The sequence below is a fragment of the Plodia interpunctella genome, chromosome 17 (assembly GCF_027563975.2).
Source record: "Plodia interpunctella isolate USDA-ARS_2022_Savannah chromosome 17, ilPloInte3.2, whole genome shotgun sequence".
Taxonomy (NCBI): Eukaryota; Metazoa; Arthropoda; class Insecta; order Lepidoptera; family Pyralidae; genus Plodia; species Plodia interpunctella.
The window spans coordinates 9,221,079-9,244,685 of record NC_071310.1 but is presented as its reverse complement, the minus strand read 5'-3'; the positions used below and the strand labels follow the sequence as shown (position 1 = coordinate 9,244,685).

The following is a 23,607-nucleotide window of genomic DNA, read 5'->3' as shown; positions in this document are numbered from 1 at the left end:
ACGATATTTTATAACAAATACATATATAGATAAACATCCAAGACCCGGGCCAATCAGGAAAAGATAATTTTCCATCATGACCCGACCGGGGATCGAACCCGGGACCTCTCGGTTCAGTGGCAAGCACCTTACCACTGCGCCACCGAGGTAGTCGAGGTCGAGGAGATATATGATAATAGTTTTATGTATGATTTTTTTGAGATATCAGATGTTTTTTTCTCAATTGGAATTGAACCTGAAACCTCCATATAGTAAACCGGCTACCAAATCACATTCACAGAGGGCGAAGTGCGTGTTTCTACTATCGCTGCGTCGTGCTATCGAATCGATTCGAAGTGAGACGCAGCGAACCAACATTGCAGTGGGGTTGTCGTTGCGTCACAATGGCACACCGTGATTGGTTAGCTGCGTCTCACACTGCGAGTCGACTCGATGGTGAGATGGAAATACAACACTACGCAGGTAGCGGCACGTGTAAGAAAGGGTGTTGACCACCGCGCTAGAGGTCATATAAATGCTTAACCTTTTTTGTGTATGCCTTTGTACTCACCCAAGGATGCGCGTGATATTGAAACTAGTTGTACGCCTCAAACTTAAACCTAGCGAACACAATAAATTTTTACAAAATAGTGAATATTTCAGTAACGACTTAACCATCAGCATCGTGGGGCATCAAAATAGCCCCACGAACAATTTAAAAAATTGACAAATCCTTTTAAATTTCATAAAAATCAGACCAACGGTCCAAAAGTTATCGCGTTATAAACATTAAAAAAAAATATTTTTGCCCCTAGTTGATTTGTAGACCTCGATCTAGTGTCATCGAGTATTCTGATCCTTCTCTCTTCATAGTCTTGTGTTTCCTCATGGCTGAATGGTGGTGGGTGGTCATTACGTGGAATGAAACACACACAACAACTTTCTTGGCACTATTAATGAAGTGGTTCGCCATTGCCGTCTCCATTTCACACACAAGTTAATAATCAATCAGTGTGCAAGTTTTTTCACGATGTTTTCCTTCACCGCAGATATAGTGGTCATGAAAACTACTATACATGAATCAGATTGGTATACAAACTCATGTAGCACGATTCGAACCTGGGACCTTTCGATACGCAGGCGAGCGGCTGAATCATTACACCACCACAGCTTCTGATGCATATCATTTAATTTTAAATTTTAGATGCATATCATTTAATTTAATTTTAAATAAATATATTTGGGCAAATCACACAGATTGAGCTAGCCCCAAAGTAAGTTCGAGACTTGTGTTATGGGATACTAACTCAACGATACTATATTTTATGACAAATACATATATAGATAAACATCCAAAACCCGGGCCAATCAGAAGAAGATCATTTTCCATCATGACCCGGCCGGAGATCGTTTACTTGCAAATACGTGTAAATCTTGTCAAGTTTTATTTATTTATCTATCAATTTATGTACACAAAAAACTTTATACATTACATTGTAAAAATGAGTACAAGGGAGCTAATTATTTCACACGATCTTCGGCATCCGCAGTTCCTAGTCAAACGATTGGCATGCATATCATCCTTAACGACATCAAGCCAGCCCTTTTTGGGCTTGTCCCTTCTGCGAGGACCAGGCGAGCACTCAAGTTTATCTGCTCAAATATTACACACACGAAGGCTGCCGCGAACACGCGAGTTCCACAACACGGTACGATATTTCAACAAACGGTGTCGAATTGATCTTTAAATCGGTTGAATTACATTGTTGCTGTCTATGCTGTCTTAACATTCGAGATTTATGTTGATACGCACTAAAAATTGTATAGATTCTCCAGGGTCCATGTTTAAACACGTCAGGAACTGTATGAGAGAAATCCCAGGCGAACATAAACAAATATTAAATAGTGTTGTGGTTATATGAGAACGTTATTCTTAGACCAAACATAGTATATTGTCATAATATTTGTATGGAACTCCTCTGCTGCACCGGCGCCTACGATCAGTTACGTAAACTTCATCTTAACGTGTCATTATACGTTAAGTACCTACTGCCTTTATTATATTCTAGTTTAGAAGAATCAAATTTTTTTCCACCGATCCTAATTAAATAATAACCAGCATAATGTTTTTTCAACTTTCGCGCTTTGGGCACATGCCTACATTATTATCGTGCTAAGTCCCGTAAATATTTGTATTTTACTAACACTAGGACGACTTTGTCTGAAATAAAAGCATTTTTTAAATATTTCTTAACATTGATGCCTTTGTTGATAACCTCAACCACTTCTCTGAATCTACATGCAGAAGGTCATGTAGGGTTGGCCTTCATCTACCATTCCCTAAATCAAAATCAAAATCATTTATTCAGAAATTAGGCCTTCACAGGCACTTTTTCACGTCATATTCTAAATTAAATGATGTTTACCAAAGCTACATACTACTAGCATTTGGTAACGACCACTGCTGAGAAGAAATGCCGAAAGAAACTCATTCAAACAGTGTTGGTCCCTATTATGCCAGAAGGGCTTACCATTTTTTAAATATAAATGTATGTATATTTTTTTTTATCAGTAATATAACAATGTAAGTACACAATAAAGTACATGGTCAAAAGGTATACTGAAACATATTATGATTGTGATCAAGTGCTGATGAAAGGAAAATATATATACCTATAATATATATACCTATAATATATATATATATATATATATATATATATATATATATATATATATATATATAGTTATTCTCATATATAATTAACCAAACAAAAAAAAACTTTTAATAAAAGATCGAGCTGACCAGTTCCCCCGGCAGCACCCTACGTCTTATACAACCTGTTCCAAATTTTTTTCACAAATATATCTTTCCTGCGTATTCTTTGTCTTCCATTTCACTTCACGTCAGAATTACTATCACTTAAAAAACAAAAATTTTCCAATCCGACTGGTAGTAGAGATAGCACATTTAATCTCAAACAGAAAATAAACCACCTTGAACACAGTCACCTACATGTCAAGTCACCCTGCGTGGAGATTTATGCATTTTGCTTTGCAATATCATGAGTGCTGTTTGCCGCACAGATTGCAAATAAAAACAATTCAGGGAATCCCTTTTCAATTTGTATGCATCCGATCTAGCACTCAGGTACATTATGTGCGGTTTTCCTCCAATGATAACCCAATGATTGGGTTACCTTCGGTTTATCCCCCCGACCTCTCCGATTGCAGTATCTGGCAGTTATATCATCGACCGAACTGCAGTGCTGTTTATTTACCACTTGTATTCATGGAGCTGCTTAATTATAAACTGACCAGGTTTTGCCCGCGGCTTCGTCCGCGTGAACTTCTCTGCGAAAGCGGAACCGAAATGATTTTCATACCAACTTTCAACCCCCCTTGTAGTCATTTGGGATGTTATAGTAGCCTCTGTTTGAACAGGAGTCTTAATTTGTTGAAGTAATTAAACGCACCTACAATTTGACAGTTGTCATGTCATAGATATATCTCGCTCTTCTAACTTCGGCCATTACGCTATGTATTGTGTGCGCAATTAAAATCTTAATAAATCTCGGTTCATAATTACATGCGTACCAAATTTCATCAATCTGATCTCAGAAATCTGAAAACTATTGGTTTGATTTCTGACCCCTTAATGATGCTGTGCGAAGCATAGAAGAAACATTTTGCGATCTCATTAGGAACAGGTAACAGCGCTCCTTTAGGCAAAAGACAGAGGGATGTAGGTACTTATTAACTACGAGTAGCTTACAAAATCATACAGAGTTACACACCTCGGCGCGTACTGTAAGAGAACTACTAACTGTTGCAGAGCAACGACCAAAAGTGAATCGTGGAATCGTCTAATATTAAATTTATCTACTTCTGTCTGTTGTATTGTACAGACATACAATAAAACTTCCATGGAAAATATTTAGACCTATCTTATTATGCATAACTTATCAAAGTTTAAATTCAACTTGCATTTACAAATAATGTTTGGATGGGATAGTAAACTACGGAACTCTAGACTGTGCGTGGCCGGTCACACATTTTCCCTGTTATTTATGCCTATTATCTATTGACATTAACATTTAACTTTCACTCCACCTCTGCTTATGTATCCACTATACAAAAGCAATTTGCGACATTGTTTCGTATATTGCATAATTGTTTTGAAGGCGAATTAGGTGAATGTAACCTCAGCTCGTATTGAATGCGGTCGAGCTTGAGTTGTAAACAAATAAACTTATCGTCGTTACATTGTAGCCCATCGCTCCATCTACCTACAACTATCACCAAGAACTATCGCCAAGTGTCAGTACTGTATCGGTTCGCATCAATTCCACTGTATTATCTACCTCTTCTTCATATATTACTTTAATTAATAGTCCGTGTTTACCTATTTTATCCTACTTTCAAATGTCTAGATTTAATCATTGCTAGTTTCCTAGCTTTCACCCTAAGCGTTCTTCCATAGTCCAAAAATACGACAGCCATTTTAAAGTATAAACATCATTTCAAACCTGCCTTTTCAATCCTTGTTTCTCTCATCCATGTAATTCTTCTTTATCATGTCTTCGGCTTTTTAGCATCGGCCAAATAATTTTTTTCGAGATTCCTTTGAATCAATTAATTTCGTCTTTCTGGTCACATCCAGCCTCCTACAAGAACAAGACTGTATTAAATTGATACATTGTTACAATGAAATAAATCAAGCTTGAATTAATAAAACGAACTTTATACTTGAAGATAAGGTCTTTATTTTTTTACACACGGTGACCCACCTGACGTAGACCTCGATATGGTCCAAAGCGCTTGTTATAATGGTCCTGATATATATATATAGTTTATTATTGTTTGTCCAGTTGTTGTTAGCGCCACCGCTGACCCGGACCCTTTCAATTAAATGACGTATTTTGTTATTTGTTTTACGTAATTGGTGTCGCTTATTTTCAGAATTGACAACATCATAGACTGACAAACACTTCGTATATGTACGTACAGTATAAATAGAAGTTGCTACTCTATTGCACAAGCTATAATTCCTTCCGTGACCACTGTTGAAGGATAATATATATATATATATATACATATATTATTGATAGAGTGTCTGTTTTTATCCCTTCCAGGGAAGACGGAAACTTCGCGAAACGGAACGGAAGAGTCGCGAAACTTGTAGGCGAAGAGTTAATTCCCCTCAGCCTTTAGTTAGGCTCGATTGGTCCAATCCGCGTTTGGTCCAATCCGTGGTTGCGGTCCAAAGTAAACAATATTTCCGAAATTGATGGGACCTGCTTGTTTGCTTGCCCAGTAGTATAAAACATCTACGCTGGAGGAGAACCAACGGCCACATTCCATGTTTCCTTTCGAACTGAGACCTATATGGGAGCCATCTATGTGGATGTAGATGTCATATGCAGTTGACTGTACTGTAAGTCAGTGTAGTGGCAGGGCTCATTCTTTCCATGACAATAATATCTAAGGACTAGATATGTAAATTACGACCACGCCTCTAATTATTTTATGGGCAGTCCTATGGCATTTCAAGGGTTTTAATTGTTCAAATATTATAATTAAATAATACGATATTATGTAAAATAGGTTTCTCCCTATTTTACATAATATTGTACTCTTGTACTTGACTCCATGTAGACCTTCTGGTCTACATGGTGTCAAGGTCAATGAAAACGCGTGTAAAAGGAAAACATAACTTTACCCAATTATATACGTGGCACAATATTAAAAATAATCTTTATAACGTAACTGAGAATTATTTAGGTCAACTCACCTGTATACAAAAATATCTATATTATTGAACTTATCATTAAAAGTCTGCATCTTATGACGAATACGATGTCTACTATTCATTCGACGTGTAGTTTAATAGGCTATTACTGGTAGAATATTACTGATAAAAAATTGTACATAAATTTATATTTTAAAACAGTAATTAAAGGTAAGCCCTTCTGGCATAATAGGGACCAACACCGTTTGAATGAGTTTCTTTCGGCATTTCTTCTCAGCAGTGGTCGTTCCGAAATGCTAGTAGTATGTAGCTTTGGTAAATATTATTTAATTTAGAATATGACGTGAAAAATGCCTGTGAAGGCCTAATGAATAAATGATTTGATTTTGATTTTAGAGGGCGGGCACGCGCCCGGCGCACAAAGAGCACATCTGGGAATAGTCTAACGAACTAAGGGTAGAGGGAAAAAACTTAACTCTAATTAATTTATGATGTCTTAAAAGGTATAAAGTTAAAAGAAAGGAGACGAGAGACTCTGCACACTCCGCGAGACAATCAGACGCGCTCTGTATCTGGGTCAGTTCGGTGGTAAACAAGGCTCCACGTGCAGGCAGTAACCTGAGCGCCGATAACCTCTCACCCGCCCTTGATGGGCCAGCCCGAGGCCCAGGCTCCACCTGTGAGCGGAATCTATTAAGAGATTTCTCTATGTTATTTTTGTTCTTATCCTTAAATATTATAATATAATATATATTTCGTATAAAAAGACGTGCAATATGCTCGAAATATATATTTAAAATATATATTTCGAGCATATTGCACGTCTTTTTATACATGCAGCCTCTGGGCTGCGTATACTAAGAAAACCTACAATGCCCTACGAGTCCAGTTTAACAACGCGTTTAGGGTGCTGATGGGGTTGCCTAAATTCTGTAGTGCTTCAGGGATGTTCACGGAAGCTCGGGTTGACTGTTTTTATGCAACGATGCGTAAAAGGTGTGCATCCCTGGTACGGAGGGTGCGGGCCAGCCCCAACAGCATCCTAATGATGGTGGCCAGCAGACTGGACTGCACGTATGTTAATCGCTGTTGTGCTGTCTCACATGGGATAGTACAACAGTGATCAATGTTATTTATTATTTATAACAATTATTTTTACTAACATTAGGTTAAGTCAAATGGAATACTAACAAAATGGATTGTGAAGTCTGAATAAAAACTTATTATTATTATTTGTATCTCCTTTTGGGATTCACGGCAAATAGTCCGGTCCTTTGAGAGGCTTGCGTGGGGATATGGATCCAACACGTAGAGGCCCTTTGGAGAATTTTGATGTTGTGTAGGTCTCCCGCCAAGACCCACTCCCGGATATACCAATGAAATGATATGCCCATGAGCAGGTCTCGGCGGGAGTGTGAACTATTGCAGAATAATGGATAGAAGTACTGGTCTATAGAATGAAATTTGGATGGACTGAGAATGGGCTATTGCAAAGAGTGCGGTCACCTGCCATAATCATGATAACTGACTATTCAGTGGCAGGTGGTGACTTGCCGCTCACTGGATGGGCCCCTCAAATCAGTCGCCGTGATTGGCGACAAAGGGGCAACATTGACGTGGGCGGCTAAGGGTGTAGAAAGGTGAGTCTGCGGGGCGCGAAATCGTGGTGATCCAGTCAGACACCCCCGGCGTTATGACATTTTACACTTCCACCCTTCGAGCATATAGCTCTCGCGACTCCACTCTGGCCGGCCGATGAAGGCAAGCCAGAGGTAGGGGTCCTGTTACCTCTCGGTTTCCACTCCGACCTTGGGGAAGGAAGGCGGAGGTGAGGAACAGGGGCTTCCCCTGGGAGCACTCAGGTCCGTGGGGTCGCTACTCCCCAACAGCTCGCCACAAGCTGCCCTGCGGGCTTATTATTATTATGTTTCTCCTCTTTTGGAATTCACGGCACTAAGTCCGGTCCTTTGAGAGGCTTGCGTGGGGATATGGATCCAACACGTAGAGGCCCTTTGGAGAGTTTTGATGTTGTGTAGGTCTCCCGCCAAAGCCCGCTCGCGGATATATCAATAAAATGATATGCCCATGAGCAGGTCTCGGCGGGAGTGTGAACTATTGCAGAATAATGGATAGAAGTACTGGTCTATAGAATGAAATTTGGATGAACTGAGAATGGGCTATTTCAAAGAGTTCGGTCACCTGCCATAATCATGATAACTGACTATTCAGTGGCAGGTGGTGACTCGCCGCTCACTGGATGGGCCCCTCAAATCAGTCGCCGCGATTGGCGACAAAGGGGCAACATTGGCGTGGGCGGCTAAGGGTGTAGAGAGGTGAGTCTGCGGGGCGCGAAATCATGGTGATCCAGTCAGACGCCCCCGGCGTTATGACATTTTACACTTCCACCCTTCGAGCATATAGCTCTCGCGACTCCACTCTGGCCGGCCGGTGAAGGCAAGCCAGAGGTAGGGGTCCTGTTACCTCTCGGTTTCCACTCCGACCTTGGGGAAGGAAGGCGGAGGTGAGGAACAGGGGCCTTCCCTGGGAGCACTCAGGTCCGTGGGGTCGCTACTCCCCAACAGCTCGCCACAAGCTGCCCTGCGGGCTTATTATTATTATAAAACAAAATCCTCTGCCGCGTCTGTCTGTCCGCGAGAAATTAAAAAAGTACTATATGTGTTTCATGCGTTTTTCACTTATTATAGGTAGTATGATTCCTAAGAGTTTATTACCTTTAATACCAAGAAAAAGTACTGTTCACGAGATAAATTCACAATGCTAGTACTCAATATTTTATTGCATCTACAATGTTGACATGCAAGACACGCTTATGAGCCCTTATAATTGTATGGATTGTGTTATGGTGGAAACCATAAGTAATTTTAGATCTTAACTATTGTTACCTGTAATGATAGTGTAAGATATAATGTATGAAATAAATAAATAAATTATCCTCGTGGGAAGTAACTATGTAGCCTGTTACAGCGATTTGGATTGAAGAGAAGAGGTGCCACTTTGGTGACAATAAAACAGTTGATTCAAAGATTCCTTTAGAATATTGCACTCGCTGCAAATCCAACCGCGGCCTTACAGCTCCATTTCCGATGTAGTGCAATCAAATCTTGTTACGTCGTCGACATGTGTCGGGCGGGCGCGTGTTGTTGTGTTGATCAACACAGGCTTCAACCCATTTCCAAGCGGGTACGGATGACTAATGGCCCTGTTATCAACGACACGAGATGTGGAAGTTTTATAGGGCTGTTGCTATGCGCTAAGATCCATAACTTCTTAGCGATCAGCGATACAAATTATATCCCAAATAGATGAAAGCCACGGCTATTAGCGTATGTTACTCTCCAAATCTCTACAGCAAAAATCACCGCTGTCCTATGCTCCGCTTTGACGTAAAAAAAGAACACACTTTCACATTTATATATGGATTATTTACGATAGGAATAATCATTCTTATTGTGGAGAAGCCATTCCAATGACTTAAATTTTCTTGAGAATTTTCAGTTCATTTTTACAGCCAGCAATGGCTGCCACGTTTATTTGTGGCCAATATGAATGCATTTTTAAACCAATACTCACATATTGATCTGGTACCGATCAAAAACATCAAACTAGGGTACAGTGTCCCAAACTGAACCTCCATTAAGTCCAAAGACTTCCACATAACTCAATTGATTTGATTGTATGATGATACATCATACAATGAAATCAATTATAATTCGTTCAAAAAAGCCACTTCAATTCATTATTTAATTTTGTAAAACTACCTATGCACTGACAGGAGGCTTGTTTTCTACCAAGTAGTAAGTTTTATTCTTTAATATCTCCTATATACAGACATAGCTCACTTATGGTTTAATTAAATGTGTAAAAACCATTTATAAGATTAATATAGATGTATAGACTAGAGGTGTGCTAGTGTTCTTGCAAGTAGCAAAGTGATTACCTACATTTCTGTCCTGTCTAGTGTGGTCTTATTCTAGGATAGGAACCATATGCTGTTATAAGTTAAAATATGTCTATATTATACTAAGTTTAATAAAGAATCTCATTCTTATACGAATTTGTGTTTTATGTATTTGCTGTTATTACTCTGTGGCTAATGTTTATGGTAAAAGCAGGACTAGACTACAAATTCTATATTTCAAGACAGAGTTTGCTCACAAATGGATTCTTTGGAGCCCTATTCAGTTATGTACTGTTCTGGACATTCATTTATAGAATGGTTCATGTATATTAATAGTTAATAGTTTTAAGTAAATTCGAGATTGAGTGTTAATTTGTGTAATTTTCTATGATAACATAGTAACACCCCAAAGTTCTAGCTGAATTGATAAACACAGGTCTAGCTAAATTGATAATTAATTCTTCATCTGTTGGGCGTCGGCGCCTAGGGACCGCTATACTGCTATTTCTTAGTTGTTTATGTAACTTGCATTTTCTCGCGGTTTCGCTCGCGTAAATTTCCCACGGCAACTGTTATTTTTTCAGGATGAAAATCAATCATACATCTTTTTTATAATAACTAATAGGTGTGCTGGTGGATTCCATTGATAGCTACCCCAAAAATCAGGTCCTCATTCGCCAGGATACAAATGCAGCCGCGTCCTATGTCCACCCACCAGCTTCACTCGGTCCACGGGTAATTTCTGTTTATCCATACTGCTGCGAGTTTTGCGAGGCACGTATCCGCAAGATAAGACTTTCTACACGTGTCTCTGAATATCTATCACGGAGTCGTAAAATGCTTGATTACTATTTGTTACAAAACATATTATATTTCATTACGAACTCAGACGTTACCGGTCATTACCGCCTTGAAAATGGACTTCACTCACTGTTGAAACTATCACGGGTACTCGTATTAAAACGATTAAGATTACTTGCTTTTGCCCACAACTTCGTGAGTAAAAATCCGTTTCCCGTGGGAATTTCAGGAAATCCTTTCTTAATTCTCCGCTACACTGTCCTAGGAACCTACACACCAAATTTCAGTTCTCTACGCCCAGTAGTTTCGGCTGTGCGTTGTCTTCAGTTAGTCACTCAGTAACGCTGTATGTGATGTGTATATATATATATTCTTTTTATTGACAAATATGTATCTTTTATATTTTATCAAATATACTGTTTCGTTCAGAGATATAAATCAGACATATATTCAATTTAGTTTTTTAATGGAGTTTTTAGTCTTACAAAATTTTGCCTTCGGTTTGAGGAACCAACCCTGATTGGAAGACTACGCCAAAAGAAACTCATTTCTACATTGGTCGATAATGGATATACGCATCTTACGGCACGGAATTCATAAACGTGTCATTTATAATTTTCGCCATGACAACAGCAACGGTTGGCAACCGAAACACGTGGCGGTGTCGGGCCGTGCATACGATACATATTATGCAATCAGATATTAATCCGTCTGACGCTGGTCTGCTGCTGAAAGCCCGACAGTGACTCGACGCTAGGGTCGCCACAAGTACAGAAGAAAATAGGATTCATTGAAATTAATTATTTTTTAGACAATGTCATGATTATGGAGAAAAGAGAAAAGAGTTGACTCAACTAGCGTAGAACATGCTATAAAATATAATATACAAAATATAAGATACATAAAGTGTATGTATTGCCCTTGTCCTAGAACCTTTAAAAGATCTTCAGAATTAGTTTGTGGAGCTTCTCAGCAAACACTCCCACAGCGTGAACTAGTGCCCAAAGACACGTTTCGCTAGTGGATTGTCAAAACTCCATCAAATTCTAGTCTTTGCCATTTATATATCGGTATATAATTAACTGAATGCAACGCGCTATGTGTGTATCTCTATCTGTCTGTCTGTGTACATGGCACCGTAGCTCATTAACGGATGAACCGATTTGGATTTTTATTTGATAGCTAATTTTTATGCGGTGGTTCTTAGATATGTTTGATCAAAATCGGTTCAGCCGTTCAAAAGTTGTATCGACATGAATATTGAAAGTCGGATATTTTTTTAATTTCTCTAAAAAATAAACTTGTACAAAAGAGTTTTCCTAATTAAAAATAATCTTGTTCTAAAAATGTATATAATGTGGTAACCCTACAACCGGAAGGAAAGTCCCGTGCAGATTTCCTAGGAGCCGGCTTAGACTTGGGTTACACGTAATAAGGAAGCCTTTCTCTACACTCTACCTGCGCTTAGTATGGCGCTATGCTAATTAAATTTCTCAGAAATTGCGTTTCATATTTATAATTGACTAGATGTTGCCCGGGGCTTCGCTCCCGTGGGAATTTCGAGATAAAATATTGCCTATAGCAATCTTGGATAATGTACCTTTTTAATGGTGAAAGAATTTTTGAAATCGGTTCACTAGTTTCGGAGATTATCCGCCTCAAACATACAAACTCATAAACGCTTACCTTTTTATACTTAATAAGCGTAAATTGATAATTGATAATTTTACCTTACATGCGCATTCCTCATTCCTCAAGGGTCATTCAGTGGAATGAAACACACACACAACGACTCTCTTGGATTAATGGAGTGGTTTGCACTATTTCAAACAGTACATAACAGGTGATAAATTATCAATTAAAGCGCAGGTTTCCTCACGATGTTTTCCTTCACCGGAAAAAAGTGAGACGAGTAGGATTCCAGTCAACCTTTCGATCTCAGGCGGTCCTAACCACAGCTTGACCGCCTTGCGCAAAGATAGCCTAAAGATTCATTGTCATTTATACATTCAGTGAAAAATGTAGACGAAAAATTAAGAAGGGTGTCCTGGGCTCCAACGCTCAACGACTGAGGACAAAACCTGGAAAACGCTCAGACTAATCGAGTTTAGTTTTTCGTTATGTTAAACGTATGTTAGGTTACTATAATAACCGCATTAGAATTATGGTGGCGTTAGCGTGTTAAAAAAATATTTTGTGTGTTTTAATTGTTTATTATATACCTTAATAATCGACCTTAGTTAACTTTCACTGGGTCAGGAGATTATCATACGCACTGCCTCTCAGCGGCATCAACACGATATTTGCCTATGACGGTTAATAAATATACATACTCTGCGTAAAAATAATAAGGTATTTTTTGCGTCTTGACGTAAATGTGATAGCAACGACTAGATAATAAAGTTGTGGGCCTGGTAACCCCTGCACTTCAATAAGCTACATTCCAGTATGAACGTTTTGCAATCGTTATACTTATAAATGTACTTTTTAGTAATAATTAATTGCTTTCCATTAACCATTTTATGATTACGACCTTTTAGTCTGGCTTTATGACTAACTAGCTTTTGGCCGCGGCTTCGCCCACCTGAATTTCATAGCAAAATCTCAGGTTTCATTTTTTTATCGCATACACTGTAAGACTGGTAAACATATATGATTTAAATTCGCATTTTTTTCTCATCTGTAGTTCAATTTCCAGTTTCCCGCTGCGTGTCTCGTCCCGTAAACTTGTCCAATCCCGCTTCCTGATATGTAATGTATATATCCCATACAGTTTCCTACATGTTGTGCCATCATGTTATTTGCAATGTGTCCCGTCCTGTTTCCCACTACGTCTCCTTCCCATTTCCCGCTCCGACCGTTTTAAGTCCCGGTTTTTTATTAACCACAAACGTAAATTACGTAAACATTTTATATTATATTATAAACTACAAAAAGTAAGTGTGCTAATTTTCAGCTTTTTATCTTGAAAATTGTATTAAGTCCTATACAATCTTTCACCTCCCTTTTGAAGGTTGAGGGTTAATTTTCATAAAAATCTGAAACACGTATTCATTAATTTGTTGTAAACAACCAAAATCCAAATTTTTAAGTCCTTAACTTTAACGGTGTAGAACTATCATATTAACAGTTTTTCACCCCTTTTTCTTCTTACAAAATTTTAAAGGAAAACGTCTCCGTGGATTGTTATTTTAATTTTCCCACAGGATCCTCCTCATTTTCCGGGATGAAACGTCTGCAAAATTTTAACCCGGGATTCCGAGGTATTTTTGATTCATTATTAGTTTTTCAATTATCCTACGGGAACGACCGTTTACCGGGATGAAATGTATCTAAGATGTTAGCCCGGTATATAAGGTACCTACATACCAAATTTCAAGCAAATCGGTCCAGTAGATTTCGAGTGATGCGCGTTCAGACAGACAGACAATAATTTCCAAAACTATATTTTCATCATTTATATCAGTAACTAAGTATATTCCATGAAGAGTTTTTTTTTTAAATCCAATGTACAAATTTGGCCTTTCTTCAATTTTATTGTATGTATTGATTGATGATGATGAATGAAGCAGTGGTGGTGTAATGGTTAAGACGCCCGTCTGTGGATCGAGACGTCCCAACTTCGAATCCTACTCGTGCCACATGAGTTTTTATACCAATCTGACTCATGCATAGAAGTCTTCATACAACCACCTGCTTGCGATGAAGGAAAACACCGTGAGGAAACCTGCACTTTTGACTTTAAAGACGGACCAACACACTTTTACATTTCGAATATTATGTATAGTGTGGATAATGACAAGGATGTTGCACCAACAGTTGGCATGCAAATGTTCATCACATATGTTTACACACTCGCAAATGTTCTAAACATATTTGTATGAATTGTTACAGAGCGCGTGCCCCGTGCGAGCATGGAGGACGAAGTGACATTCCTGTTCCAACTGGGCGTGCTCCGGGACGCGGTGAGTGCGCCTGCGCACGCGCTCACACTCGCACATCTCAAGGAGCTCGCCGTCAAGTTCGTACTAGAGAAGGTGGGTATTCATGTTATTATTATCGTATTCTACCTTGGCAGATGTTTGGCATTAAAAGTCCTCACTGTCATCCATAAATAGCCACTTCTTAATAAGTGTTGTATATCGACCGGCACATGTTATTTAACAGATACGGTTAAATCAATTAGAACCTTATCCAAAAGTTTACCTACCGTCTTCGAGTTTTTTCTTATTTAATGCCGGCTTCACAATGTCGTCAAACAGTTCGCCAAATTATGGCGGATTCGTCATACATTCGGCGACATTGTGGAGCCGGCATAAGATTTTTTAGAATGTGTGTCACATGTGTTTTGGGCTGTATTTTTATATCTAACACATGTCTATCAACCAGTAACTCTATAATACCTACCTTATAATAGTTGTTTTAAATAAATTAATAATTCTATGCAATCTTGGTTCAGCCGATATGGGTGACGGGCACCACAAAAACTTTCATACAATATACTATTAGTTAAAAAAGAATTTGTTAGTTTGTTTAGACTCTAGGCTTTGTCTACCCCATACATAATAAACACGTGATACTGTATCTGTATAACTGTCTTCACAGATCCCAGACAACGGGCTGAGTCGACTTTCTGAACGGATCCTGTTGTTCCGCCACGACTACTGCTCGCCGAACGTGCTGCAGCTAATCAACAGCGGCACCGACGTCGGCGACGAGACCCTCGTCGAGATCGTCTTCACTGCCAACCGTTAGTACTTCATCAAACTATTCATCGCTACCCAATCATCAAAGGCCTAAGGTTTGTCGTGCTTCTGAAATGAGACCAACAGGCCTACCAAACTTAACTTCGGAAAGTTCAATTAAGGAACCTGAATCTCATTTGTATCAATTTCAAAAATTAACATATGGCGGCTAAAGAATGAGGCCCGTGCTGACGATCTTTGCACCGAGGTTTTCATCTGATGCTCATATCCCGTTAGGCATACATGATACATACGGCCTCACAAACATCCTAATAACTCAGAGTTTGCATGATTATTTTGTCTTTGCTTTTCTATTGCAGCGTTAGTATGCGACGGAACACTAGAAGCGCCCGCTCTGCGGCCCCACGCGCTGGCCGTGCACTCGTACAAGGCGCCCACCTTCTGTGACTTCTGCGGGGAGATGCTTTTCGGGCTGGTGCGACAAGGGCTGAAGTGCGAGGGTGAGTCTTTCTTCTATAAAACATATGGAGCGATTTGATTTAGGTGAATCTTGCGCCCATGAGTTTACACTGCTATTCTTTTCAACAAGTCTACTGGCATTTTGTCCTGTTTGATTTGTGTGCAACCTGTACTCACTATATTGTGAGCTTCGCTGGTTTGCTCTTAGTACCAGCACTATGTAATAACTGGGCTGATAAAATTTAATTTTTCGCTACGAAAATAAGAATAATCTTTTTAAATACGATCTAGCTTTGATGAAAATTGAAGATATGATTGAAATTAGATTTTTTAAAAATTCAATGTAGAGTCACTCTTTTGTCTTATCTGCCACTTCTTGCTAGTCGGCAGGAAACTTTATGCCGGCTACACACTAGGTATCACCGAACTCGGGACAGATACCGACGCGAACCAACTCACATTGCATTTGTGCGAGCCTTTCGCTATCGCAAGGAAAATCTTTAATGTACGTTGCAACCTCCAAGTTCGGCGAACTGTTTGCCGATATTATAACCACGTTTCGCGTGCAGGCTGCGGTCAGAACTACCACAAGCGCTGCGCAGTGAAGGTGCCGTCGAACTGCGCGGCGCCGGCGAGCGCGCGGCGCACGTCCGCGGCGCCGCGCAGCCCGTCGCGCGGCTCCGACCACAGCCACGCCTCACACGACGACTCGCTGGTAAGGAGGCTGGCGGACCTCGTCACAGAGATCACCAAGTAGGGTGATGACTTCATCACTACCATATAGTCCCTCGGCTTTGACCACTGTCGCATTTATTTCGCTTTAAATATAATGGCACGGTTCGTTCATTCAAAAATAACGGGATTATACTACAGCCCATACTACACCTGTTCACCAATGTTCTTAGGTATATAAGACTTGTAAAAATATATTCAGGATGTAACAGTTTAGTTTTACAATAGGTATTATGCAATTTAACTCAATCGAGTGCTTAGTTTTTTTATGTGAAATATAGGATCATTAGTGGTCATTGTCCCTTATTTTCGTAAGAAATGTTATTAAATGGAAGAAAACATGACATATATAACTGGACATATAATAGTATATATAAAAATATTGTACTAAAACGGTCTTCGCTCAGCATGGTGTCGTGGTGTGAGCCGCGACGCTGGTCTTCCGCGAATGCCATAAAAAGAGACACAAAATAAAATAATAACGTTAGAAGCACAAAATGACATGGTATTTCGTTATCCGTCCAATCAATCGTATTTTTATTTTATTATGATCTTGTTAACAATTTTGATAAGTTATTAGATTTAGATACTAACTATAGGCTAATGAGAAGACAAATAACAATAAAGCTAAGTGCAGATGATGTAATTTTTGATATTTTATTATGAAACACAAATAGGTATGAATCTCATTTTTTGCATATTATGGATGTTTCAAATATGCAAAATAACTTAATTTTACATTTATGATCTGAAATATATACTCGTTCCATTTTATTCTATTAATTATTAATGTATGAATATTAATTTTCAAGAAAGTATTACAATGACTTTGTCACATTTTATAAACTGTATAGTTTATGATATTTTTAGCACAAACTAACAATATGGGTGGTGGGTAGCTTTGATGCGATGTTTTTTGTTAATGCTTTATTTTTAATAAATTTCATTTTTTTTATTCTTGTTTTATTGAACCTACCCATCACCTATTTGATGTAGAATCTGTGTCCAGTAGTAAAACTAATAAACGAACTTAAAGAACGAATGATAAATGCCATTAGAATATTAATAAATATTAAGTAATCGATCATATTCTTGTCAATCAACCGAGAACTTCTCTGCTCAGGAAATTTCAAAGGAAATAGAATAGGAAGCTATCAAATCATTTATTCACAAATTAGGCCTTCACAGGCACTTTTTCACGTCATATTCTAAATTGAATGATGTTTACCAAAGCTACAAACTACTAGCATTTCGGAACGACCACTGCTGAGAAGAAATGCCGAAAGAAACTCATTCGAACAGTGTTTGTCCCTATTATGCCAGAAGGGCTTACCATTTTTTAAATATAAATTTATGTATGTATGTTAGACAGAGCTATAGACCCCGTTATATCTTTCATTTCGCTCATACAAAAAAGACATGTGCGTATTAGAAATACGAGCGGAGACATATTTTCTTCCTTAACACGTTTTCGGCCCAATCTGCCAATTTGTATGAGATTGGCGGGAAGAAGAACCAGTCGATCTGTTAAAATTGTCTTGCTTGTTATGATTGTGGCAACCAATAAATGAATTTCATCTCTACTTACCAATGAGAGTAAGAAAAACAGAGGTCTCAACAAAAATAGAAAATTGATGCATTTTTGTTTGACGTAGTTAAAGACAGTTCTGTATAATTTCATAGAAAAATTAAAGTGAGGTAATGTGTGTAACTATCGACCCGGCCGCTGTCCAGGGCGGACTAAATTGTTATTACTAATTTTATTGAATTATATATAATATAATAAATAAATAAATAAAAAGTGAGTACTATGCAAGAAGTTATTGAAACAAAGGCGCAATTTCGTCAATTCGTTTTGGATAGTCAAAAATTCGTGTACCGTACAGATGAGCGGGTCCGTGAGCAAGCGCAGCAGCTCCCCGCCGGCCGCGGCCGCGCCGCCGCCGCACTCCTCCATCGGCATCCCGCACACCTTCGAGATCCACTCCTACACCAGGCCCACAGTATGCAGGCATGTACAGTATTACTACTTTAGAAATTGACAAAGAGTATTGTTCTAAGTATACTAGTTGTTCGCCGCGAGCTTAGACCTCGCGAACACAATATTTTTTTACAAAACTGTGAATATTTGAAAAACGACTGAAACGATTTTGATGCCCCACGAACTTAAAAATTCTATTGGCATATCCTACGTACCATTCAAACTTCATCAAAATCGGACCAACGGTTCGAAAGTTATCGCGATACAAACATACATGCAAGTAGAATGTAAGTAATAATGTTTTTTTCTTAGGCTGACGGCTCAACGACAATCGACAACTCTTGACAGATTGTCTGCGCCAAAAAACCAGAATAGCCGACCTTACCTAACGTGGGAAATGGCAAAGACAGACGAAGAGATTGTTGGCTTAAATCATGTTGCTCAATGAAAAATGCGTATTATCCTTTCTGTTATTTAGTTACTTAATTTTAATACCTTTTAATGTTTTTACTAAGTGCCCATGTGAAGAGAAATAAACCATTAATTATTTATTTATAAATTAACGCGCAGATTGTTTAACTATGACTTTGTCTGATGTAGATACTGCAAGAAGCTGCTGCGCGGGCTGTTCAAGCAGGGCATGCAGTGCAGGGACTGCCACTACAACGCGCACCGGAAATGTCTGCAGTTCGTGCCCAAGGACTGCGGCGGGGAGATCAGGGACCCGCATGGTAACACCCTGTCAATATTTTCTATTTAAGGTGACATAACACATGCCGTGTACACAGGGTTACTGATATCATACCTCCTAAAGACTAATGGGGTACATCGCAACAACTTTTATTCTACGAATTTTCGAGACTCATAGTTTTTTTTTTTTTCATATAATAAAAGTACGATCTAATTAGCGATTCTACACATCTTAACTCTATGTAACAGCCAAGCAACACGATACAGTACAGTAGCGTTATGTAGTGGGATCGGACATAGAATTAACGTTTTATAAAGACGACATTAAAACTAAAAAATATTTTTTTTTGTATTTATTAGTCGTAGAACAAAAAATGTTAATCTCTATATACCTTATGCGCTTTTGGAAGGTTATGCGTTAGATACCACTACCACCACCGGTACATGTTATCCTGAATTCAGGATAAAATGTACCTACGAGAGTGGAGCCATGTACCGCAGCTATAAAATAGCCTTTATTAACAATAAATTTATAACACAAAATGTAATCATTATTCCTTAATATAATTATTCTTTAATTTATACGTGACAAGAGATACTGGTAACTACTGGCAACGTATTCATTGATGTCATTAAGTATTTAATTGTCTTGCTTCTCAGCACATGACTCCTCCAGAGATTTCCACAATGACCGTGGCGGCGGTAGTAATAAAGAAATAATTTGTCCAGGCGAATACCAGGACAGCATCAGCACCGGCAGCGAGATATCGGAGAGCGCGCGCCTCCCTGACGAGGAGTCCGACGACGGCGACGCGACATCGGGCAGCCGCGACGACGAGGCCACGCTGCGCACGCGCACCCTCACCGACGACGAGCCGCAGCGGGACACGGTGCCCGCCAGCCGGCCCAGCAGGTGACCCACGCTTACTGACGCAAATTGTCCCATTGACAGGACGGGTTTCGAATGGGATAACTTGTTTCAGTTCAGTCCTTCAGTCACTGTTGAGGGTCGTCACGTGCCCGTCCTAAATGTTTCACGATTTCTTTGCATTTTTCAAAGAGCTTCAAAGACTTTGGGGTTCAGATCTTTCACTAGGTCGGACCAACTAAAAAAGTAGTTGTGTCCACTCTCGAAGAGTGCACCCGCCGGATGAAGATTACAGAGCGGGTGCTGCACTCGGACGTGAATCTCTTATCCCCAACTGGAGGAATTAATTGGTCTCGTAGACGAGATTGGAAATTTTACATAACTGAACAAGTTCTAGCATCAACTCACTACGGGAAAATCAGATACTTTGTGTGTAATATATACTTAGATAACTCATTCCTGATTGAGGAGCATAAGTATCAAATGTATGGATGTATAATGTAAAACGCTGGAAGTATTTAGGTTCGATCACGTTCCAGTTGAAGTTATTAACGCGTTAGTGCTGACGCGTTAATAACTATTATCCCTGTTTACCTTCATCTCCAGATGTCTGTCTATAATAAAATCTGACGGAGGATATGATTCTGAGGTCACGTTGCGAGGATATGCGGATACAGATGATGAGGGGCGGAGAGACACTGAACCTGATGTTAGACTCCACAGGTAATTGCGGGCTTTCTCTTACATGTGCTATGTTCGTTATGACGTCGGTTTTGTCTAACTCTTATGTCTAGTGATCGGCTGAAAGTTCTGAATCGATATTAACTATTTTGTAAATTGTCTAGCTTTTACCCTAGTTTGGGTGAAGACAAATCTTCGTGTTTGTGAATAGTCATGCTTCGTCTCATAGATACAGAAAACTGTAGAATACCAAATAACAAAACAACCATATGTTTTGTTCGACGACCTCGGTGGCGCAGTGCTTGCCCCTGAACCGAGAGGTTCTATCCCCGGTCGGGTCATGATGGAAAATGATATTTTTCTGATTGATTCGGGTCTTAGATGTTTATCTATATATGTATTTGTTATACAATATAGTATCGTTGAGATAGTATCCTATAACACAAGTCTCGAACTTACTTTGGGGCTAGCTAGATATTTGTGATAATTATTATTTGTTTCTCACATACATGAAAAGAAATGCATATGAGAAAAGAGAGACAGAGCGCTTATATATTTTGTCCCTCGTCGTGTGCCCCCTTTTATAATGTCGAATTTGCCATTATGGGAAGTTTAGCTTAGTTTTGTTTGTGTTTGCTTCGATCGTGTGTGTGTTCGTGATTTTGTAAAGGGTTTAGCGGACAATTTTTGTGGTTGGTTGGAGTTTAAGACTGTACGTTGTTCTTCTTGTACGAGATCATTTTAGCTCAAGTTATTTTTAAGTGTTCTTGATATTTTTTTTGGCGTTTTTGGTTTCAATCGAAAAATTACTGTTTTTGGATGAGTTCGGGTCTTGTATGTATGTAGTGTTGACCTTGACATATTGACCTTGCATAGTCTTCATGGCCGCATCCAGACTGGTGTATTTGCGGTGTGAACTTGTGGTGGTGGATACAGATTGTCTGGTGAAGGATGATGAAGGTGTTACAACTTTTCATATATATCCCTATCGCAGTACCTGTCTGTCTGACGGAGAAGCGACAAGCGAATACGATGACGTGGTCATACTGCGAAGACGCGTGGACTTCGATGATGGGCCCCAGAGGGACAAATCAACGAGCAGGCCTAGCAGGTAACCTGGTTATTGGTGTGAGCATATCTTTGTGTTGACTTTCGGGCTATATATATTGTGAAAGTCCAAATCATCATGGAAAAATGAGATGATGATGAAAAATGAAATGAAAGGCTTCGGTAAATAGTTTGTGCTATTTGTATTATTAAACAGCGAGGATTTTTTTATGTGTCATCGGTTTTGGATCATGCTTTTTTATTGTGTTTATTAGAAGGTAAGAAAGTTTATTTTTGATCTTTAATATGTATAGGGTATTTTTTTTTAACTGCACAAATTTTGTGACACGGATGTCTTCGACCGCAATCTTCGGTGTAAACTCACCTCACTTTTCTCGCCGACGCGATTGCGGTAACGTCAATTCATACTTTGTATTGTAAAGTTTTCCTTTTTGGCATTATATGCAAGTTAACATCAATATTGTTTTATTATTTATCACAATTATTACTAGACAAGCTATCGAAGCGTATTCACGGATGATAAAACTGACTCGGTCTCAAAAAAATTCTATGACCAAAAACATGACATTTCTGCTGGCTGCTCAGACAAATTGAGAATCAGTATGAAAAGCAGTTTTTATTTCACTGATTATATTTTATTTGGAAGTTATTGTGTTCCGTGTACTGAGTATATTGTAAAAACATGTGCAATTGATAAAAAAATACTCTGTTTATTTAGACATACTTTCGGTTTCGACCAAACAAATGTGCCATGTGTGTGTGTGACCAAACTAAGGGTTAGTTTGGTCACACACACACATTGATTTATTTCTATAAATAATAATATTTATATAATAATAATAATAATTTATTTCTATAAGGTTAGGGTTAGTTTTGTGTGTTATTTTAACACTTCTAAATTCGGAATCATAATCGTTTGTTATCATTCTCTCCACAAGTTTCTTCTGGGTATTGTCTTCAATATTGTGCCACTTCTCACTTCTTCAACTCATTCGCAATTCTCAGCTTCCTCGTCAGTTGCATTATTTACGATTTAGTGCTACGCTTTTCCATTTTTTTGGTACCAGTTATAATGGTAATTTGACGAATTTTTTTCAATTTCATCTATTGTTGTTTGTCTGGTTGCGTGTTCATTATACGATGAGTCAATATGTGACTTCATTATTGGTTTGTGTATTTTTGTTTTTGGGTCAAATCTGGTTTCGGACGGTTTTACATACACTTCATAAAGGTTACAAAGGACAAATACCTTCTAATTTATCCGTGCTGTTTACTGTATAATGGGGGACGTCGATACTTAAATTGCTTTTGGATAAATTTCGAAAATTACTATAATTATATAAATTTTTTCGTTTAGTTAGTTTGTTTAGTATAGTTAATTCCATGAATGCGAGTGAAGATATATACAAAAGAACAAATTTGTACATTATTACAAACACATAAAAATGCTGAGAAGGCGTTGAAACCGTTCACTGCGCTGAAGTTGGTTGCGCCGCTTCTTCTCAAAGTCGGCTGTAGGTTTAATTTTAAGCAATTTTTTGACGTCAATAAGTGATGTCTATATCACATGACCTACCTAAGAACAAATAATTTTGTATTAGAATTAGAAAGAAATAGTATATTATCTCTTCTCGCCTCCCCAACCCCCCGTGCAGTGCGAACTGAGTCGTAACACTTCCAGCTCGTCGTCATCACCCAGCGCCAACATCCCGCTGATGAGGATCGTGCAGTCGGTGAAGCACACCAAGAAGCGGGAGGGGCAGTGGCTGAAGGAAGGCTGGCTGGTGCACTTCACCAATAAGGACAAGACGGTAAGCCTGAACAGAGGTAGACCTTGGTACTAACGTTGACGTTGTCAAGCTCGGTGGCGCAGTGGTGAAGGGCTTGCTTCTGGACCGAGAGGTCCCGGGTTCGATCCCCGGTCGGATCATGAAGGAAAATGATATTTTTCTGATTCGCCCGGGTCTTGGA

At 38.9% G+C, this 23,607-nt stretch overlaps 1 protein-coding gene and 1 long non-coding RNA gene across 7 annotated transcripts in view; one reads left to right on the top strand and one right to left on the bottom strand.

Annotated features, from left to right (window-relative positions):
- Positions 1-23,607, top strand: part of PKD (Protein Kinase D) — a 72,487-nt gene that overhangs the window by 37,083 nt on the left and 11,797 nt on the right. For 4 of the 6 annotated variants that reach the window (XR_008405503.2, XM_053757765.1, XM_053757767.2 and 1 more), the window contains exons 2-11: positions 14,346-14,488; positions 15,057-15,201; positions 15,517-15,657; positions 16,186-16,331; positions 18,235-18,359; positions 18,930-19,060; positions 19,749-19,932; positions 20,494-20,610; positions 21,563-21,679; positions 23,318-23,447. Coding sequence is in view for 5 of the 6 variants with exons in the window: in XM_053757765.1 (XP_053613740.1) it covers positions 14,366-14,488; positions 15,057-15,201; positions 15,517-15,657; positions 16,186-16,331; positions 18,235-18,359; positions 18,930-19,060; positions 19,749-19,932; positions 20,494-20,610; positions 21,563-21,679; positions 23,318-23,447 (1,359 nt within the window). In the remaining variant the exon portion in view is untranslated. The remainder of the gene's footprint in view (positions 1-14,345; positions 14,489-15,056; positions 15,202-15,516; positions 15,658-16,185; positions 16,332-18,234; positions 18,360-18,929; positions 19,061-19,748; positions 19,933-20,493; positions 20,611-21,562; positions 21,680-23,317; positions 23,448-23,607) is intronic. The other 2 variants (XM_053757768.1, XM_053757769.1) reach the window with 2 other exon arrangements.
- LOC128677139 (uncharacterized) lies at positions 4,512-4,784 on the bottom strand. The gene is made up of 2 exons (XR_008405504.1): positions 4,722-4,784; positions 4,512-4,646 (listed from the first exon to the last, which is right to left on the bottom strand). It is a non-coding gene; the product is annotated as an uncharacterized LOC128677139 (long non-coding RNA).